The sequence below is a fragment of the Lathyrus oleraceus genome, chromosome 4, assembly GCF_024323335.1.
Source record: "Lathyrus oleraceus cultivar Zhongwan6 chromosome 4, CAAS_Psat_ZW6_1.0, whole genome shotgun sequence".
In the NCBI taxonomy this organism is placed as follows: Eukaryota; Viridiplantae; Streptophyta; class Magnoliopsida; order Fabales; family Fabaceae; genus Lathyrus; species Lathyrus oleraceus.
Genome location: NC_066582.1, coordinates 18,546,666 through 18,552,252, shown reverse-complemented (window position 1 = coordinate 18,552,252; position 5,587 = coordinate 18,546,666). Strand labels below are relative to the sequence as shown.

The 5,587-nt window shown below is 35.6% G+C and overlaps 1 protein-coding gene across 1 annotated transcript; it reads right to left on the bottom strand.

Moving 5' to 3' along the window:
* Positions 1 to 219: 219 nt before the first annotated feature.
* On the bottom strand, positions 220 to 4,152 carry LOC127138474 (probable LRR receptor-like serine/threonine-protein kinase At4g30520). Its single transcript, XM_051064934.1, has 11 exons — positions 3,722 to 4,152; positions 3,485 to 3,617; positions 3,321 to 3,392; positions 2,971 to 3,114; positions 2,759 to 2,830; positions 2,582 to 2,641; positions 2,383 to 2,483; positions 2,122 to 2,253; positions 1,677 to 2,021; positions 1,153 to 1,532; positions 220 to 869 (listed from the first exon to the last, which is right to left on the bottom strand). The coding sequence occupies exons 1-11, from the start codon at positions 3,816 to 3,818 to the stop codon at positions 474 to 476; spliced, it is 1,932 nt and encodes a 643-aa protein (XP_050920891.1). The 5' UTR covers positions 3,819 to 4,152; the 3' UTR covers positions 220 to 473.
* Positions 4,153 to 5,587: the final 1,435 nt, after the last annotated feature.

Sequence of the window (5,587 nt, the reverse complement as noted above, 5' to 3'; positions counted from 1 at the left end):
AAAATTTACTTTAGGAAGGTGCAATGAGTCAAAGGAAAACAGATACTAAGGTCTGGTAGTAAAAGGAAACAAGACAATACCGACTAAAGTAATGACCAATGAAGATAAGAAACAAGACAGAAAGGTAAAAGAACACAGAAAAAGGCACCAATTAAAGCAAAAGAATAGGCGTGACCCTGCAAAAATATCAGATCGAATATGACCCTAACAGCTGAACCCTGAAAGCTTAAACCGTGACCTTCACTCATTCTTTTCACTAGTTTCAACATCAAGAACATTTTCATATACTCTACTGATATCTACAACAATCCAAAATGACAAAATTGTAATAGAGAATATATACATTGGTTATATTATATCATGGACTAAACAAAATATAATAAAATTTCCTGTTAAAAGATTTCTATGGCCAAAAGAACTTCTGCTCCTTTTTTGTACCTTCCCACTAAAACTAATGTTCTTGACTTCGTAATTTATCTAGGACCAGAGAGTTCCATAGCATAGGAATCCAAAGACTGATCATCGTCATCATCCATCGTCATGCCAAACAAGCTGGATCGGTCATGAATATTGTCATCGTGTTTTGAAGTAGAGATAGGGCGACATGAGCTATTGCTGCTACTGTTGTTGCTGTGACTATGGCTCCAGCAGTTGCTACCGTAATTATGTGTTGATGCCCATTTCTCAGCAAGTCCGTCTCCTTCAAGCATTCGGACTACTTCAGACATTTTCGGACGGTGAGCTGTCAAATATTGAGTGCAAAGTAGAGCTACTTGCAGCATCTCCCCAACCTCTATCCTATCATAGTTGCTCCCTAGTTCTTTGTCCACCAACACTTCAACCTTTTTTTCTTGCTGTATTTTCCTAACCTGTCGCATCACCGATGAAAATTGATCATTGGTCTCTCTGAGGTATATGAAATATCTTACCTAACATATAGATATATATCTATATCATTTCAAGGATATGTACAAAGGGGCAGGTACCTGCTGTCAACAACTACACAGCTCTCACATTCATATGTTTTTTAGTATCTTGTTAATATCACACTATGCATATTACATATAGGATTAACTAGTAAATAATTGTGTCAAATACAAGAGCTGTCATTCCAGTTATAATTGCGTCAAATAATTGGATAGAAAGACTTACCCACTCAAGCATAGCACCTTTTTGATTCAAGGTTTTCCCGAACTCAAGAGCTGTCATTCCAGTTATAAGCTCTAACAAGAGAATGCCGAATCCAAACACATCAGTTTTCTCAGATGATTGGCCAGTGGAGAGGTACTCCGGCGCAATGTGCCCGACAGTGCCACGGACTGCAGTGGTGACATGGGAATCAGCATGATCGAGAAGCTTTGCAAGGCCAAAATCACCAACAATAGCCTCGTAATCGTCATCCAGGAGCACGTTGGCAGCCTTTACATCTCTGTGTATTATCTTTGGATCACATTGCTCATGAAGGTACAGAAGGCCCCTAGCAGCTCCAATTGCTATCCTCTTTCTTGTGTTCCAATCTAAAGCTGGTTTTCCTGTTACATCACCCACATGATATTAAAAACCGTGAAAGTTAATGAATTATGATTGTAACTGCATGTTTATTATGAAAAGGTATATCTGAGAGTCCTAAGGCCCAAACCAAAGGCCACTAGCAACTAGGACAGAAAGTTAACTACCTCTAAGCCTGGAGGCCACACTTCCATTAGACATGTAAGGGTAAACCAGAAGTTTTTCGGTGGGAGTAGCACAATATCCAATTAAGCGAAGTAAATTACGGTGAACTGCCAAGCTGATCATTTCCAATTCTGTTTGGAACTGTAACTCACCAGCACTACCATTTACATCTTTCAGTCTTTTCACCGCCACCATTGTACCATCTCCAAGCTTCCCCCTATAAACATTGCCAAAACCTCCAGCACCGAGTATACTCTTAGAGCTGAAACTATCCGTTGCATGTTGGAGCTCTCTGAAACCAAAACTTTTAAGATTCCCTAAGCTAACAACAGCCTCCTCTTTATAATCTACAAAATCACCAACATCATAAAGATTAATCGTTTTCTAACACTACCAATTTTAAAGGTTATAAACTATAATAAGAACCGTTGTTCCAGAACTACATACCACCAATATACAAGATGGCTCCATGCTGTCTTTTCTTTCTATACCAAAAGAGCCCCAAACACACGATTAAGAGAAAAACACAACTAAAGCTGACCCCAAGAGCAATTGCCAGTTTTTTGGACTTGTGTTTTCCTACAAATGGAAATATAATACAGGTTTAAAATGTTGAGTGAAGAAAACTGCCTGTGCAAATATCAAACAGAAGCCGAAGAGCCACGAAATGTCTTAAAGATCACGAGTGCGGGGATAAGAAGGGCATACCTTGTGATGATACTTGTGAGAAAGGAACAGGCATAAGGGTGACTGTTCCAGAGCAGCCTTCAATAGATTTGCTTATACAAATTAACGGGTTTCCAACAATACTACAAAGAAACAGTGAATCAAAACAAAGGCACAGTAGAAAAACACAGTAACAATAGAACACTATTTTGTCCTCATCTGAAAGAGAGAGAAGCCATACTTAAATGACCTGGCTGGAAACTTGGGCAATGGTCCACTGAGATTGTTATAAGACAAGTCCCTGAATGTTCAGAGTTAGCATATCTCAGTTTCACAAAATAAATGTTGACAAATAACGCTGAACAATACAAAGACGTGTGAGAGAAGAGAAGTGATTTAAATTTAACCATATACTCACAAGAAAGTAAGTTGTGTAATTTTGTCCAGCGAAACAGGAAAGGGTCCAGACAAACTATTGTTGTTCAGCCTCCTGCAAACAAAAACAAAAAATTAAATAAATCACATACATAATACAAGAATACAAAAACAATATAATAGTATATTTTATATGTTAGTGAATAAGAAAAAGATTTTTTAGTAGAAGAAAACAAGAAAACAGTGTATACTCACAGGTACTTGAGACTATTCAATTGACTGAGAGAAGGTGGAATGAACCCAGAGAAACTGTTACTTGAAAGATCTAAAGTCTGAAGCTTGGGAAGATATCCAAGTTCCGGTGGTATTTTCCCTGAGATGTTGTTATTCTGCAGTAACCTACATTCAACCAAAAAAGCCCAAATCAGAAAACTCCAACAACAATATACTGAACTGAACATTCTCAAGAGATGATAGAGACTCTAAAACAGACCCTAACTAGCTACCTAACAAAGTCACAGTTACAAACAAATACATAAAAACAAACACATTCCAAAGCCACTAAAAACAAAATGACAAAAAATTAAAGAGAAAATTCGACGAACACTTGTTTAAGATTAGTTAAATTTCCAATTGCGGAAGACAAAATCCCGGAGAGTGATTGACTGGGAGCTCCGCTGTAAAAATATACAAAAAAAAATCTGTGTTAATGATTTAAAGGACTAAAAAATTGAAGCAAAGTTGAAATGGTAGTGAGAAGGGAACTAACAGGCCGATAACTAAAGAGTCGGAAGAGCAAGTAATCATGGACCAGCTGCAAGGGTCCACGGAGAATTCGTCCCAGTTGCTTAACGCACCGTGAGGATCGTTGAGAGAATCTTTTATACTCATCAAAGCTTCCACTGAAATATATTATTATTTTTTTATATATTATATAATATAGATTAATAACTAATTAAGTTTTTGAAAAATAGAAAGTATGAAGTATGAAGTGAAGTTTATTTACCTTCGGGGTTGCGAGGTGCGGAAGCGGAAGAGAGAGGTTGGTGGGAGAGGAATGAGATAAGGAGAAAGAGGAGGAGGAGGAGAAAGTTGAGAGGCATAATGATGATGAGAATGGAAGGGTTGGGTTTTGGTTCAGAGAGAAAATAAAGGAGTAGTGGAAAAAGTAAAAGGGAGAGAAAGAAAGAGAGTGGTGTGTGAGGAGCGTTAGAATGAGAGAGGTGTGGTAAAGCAAAGAAAGAGCATGAGCATGAGCATGAGCACTTTACTGATTTGCTTTATTTTCTTCTCTGCTGTGACTGTGAATCGTGCGAAGGCAGAGGAAGAACAAGAAGATGGAGCATGTGGAAGAGGGCTATGTGAGAATCAAAACGTCCATCACTCACAACAACTCAACGCAAATACGCATGGCTTTTGTAAATGGAATTCCAATTGGAAATGGAATTGGAGTTGTACAGTACTATACTTTTGCTTTGTATTTTTTTTTTTAATTTAATAAAATATTATTTTACTAATGCAGTACTAGTATGTTGCTTTTTCGATCCCAAGATTCCAAGTTTGGGTAGGATTTGATTTGTTAAAAAAATATGGGTGGAAGACTTTATATATATTTTAGATATAATTGTTGTTTTGATTTCTATATTTTAATTTATTTATAAAATTAATTTAATTTTTTTAAAATTTTAAATAGTTTTTATTTCACTTTCACGTTTTATATTTAAAATTGATAATGTATTTTTTTTAAATTAAATTATAGTTTTGATTTCTCAATTTTATTTAATTCACAAAATTATTATTTATTTTAAATTAAAATAGATTTGGTGTCTTTCTCATTTTTTTATGAAAAATCGACGACTTATATTTTCATGAATCTTCTAAAATATAGAGATTAAAATTGTAATTAAATTTTTCTTAATAACAGTATTTTATTAAATTTTATAAATAAAAATAGCATACAAAAATATAAGATGATTTTTGTTGGCAAAAGCAGACCTGGCTAGGCCCGAACGATATAAAATGGAAGGATGTACAAAATTGAGGGGTATTAGGCCGGTTAGGTCTGACATATTGTGATTGGCTGAATTTTGGAAAAACAAGTATTTTTTATAGATGTTAAACAAGATGTCCTGACATGTTGTTTCAACATTACAGCGTGCTAGTGCTTAAGCATCTTGTGAGATTTAGTCTATTTAATGTTTTTTCTGAAGATTTAGTTCACTTATATTATTGAGTGTTTTCCTTGTACCTGAAGAATATTGTGTCTTGACTTATTTACAAAGTAACGATGTCAAGACATTTCAGGAAATATCCGATTTGATTGAAATCATATCTTCAGAAGATTGTGCAGAGATCTTGGATCTGCTACAAATCAAGACCGAAGCCCATGTCTCTTCACTAATATTTATAGAGGAGTTCTAAACCTAAGGAAGTATCAAAGTAGTGTGGTATAGTGTTATCATTAGGGTTTCATATGTGTGCTTTGTATGAGCCATTTGAGTATCTCATTAATACTTGAATTGGACATATGTATTGTGTTGTATCGAACAATCCCTCATAAGCTTTTAGGTAAGAGATGATTGTGTTTGTCAGTTGTTTTGTTGTTGTGTGGTTGAGGGAAATGAGAGGGGTCTCATATCTAGGAGTGTCCTAGATAGAAACTTCCACAAGTAGAGATTAGGTGAGAAGTATGTAAAACATGAGGTTGTTCAGGATTTGGTTAACAACTGATTGTATTAATTACTGTTATTTTAATCATGTTATTATTTATGGTGTGATAATGTGCAGACCTTGAGATCGTGATATCGTGTACGACATCAGGGATTTGCTTGCCAGAATTTCAATTGGTATCAGACCAGACATCCTGCTCTGT

Coding starts and splice junctions, on each gene's coding strand:
- LOC127138474 (XM_051064934.1), bottom strand. CDS start 3,818: ATGCCTCTCAACTTTCTCCTCCTCCTCCTCTTTCTCCTTATCTCATTC. Junction 2,831..2,970: donor TTGAATAGTCTCAAGTACCT/GTGAGTATACAC, acceptor TTTTGTTTGCAG/GAGGCTGAACAACAATAGTT. Junction 2,254..2,382: donor CTCACAAGTATCATCACAAG/GTATGCCCTTCT, acceptor TTCCATTTGTAG/GAAAACACAAGTCCAAAAAA.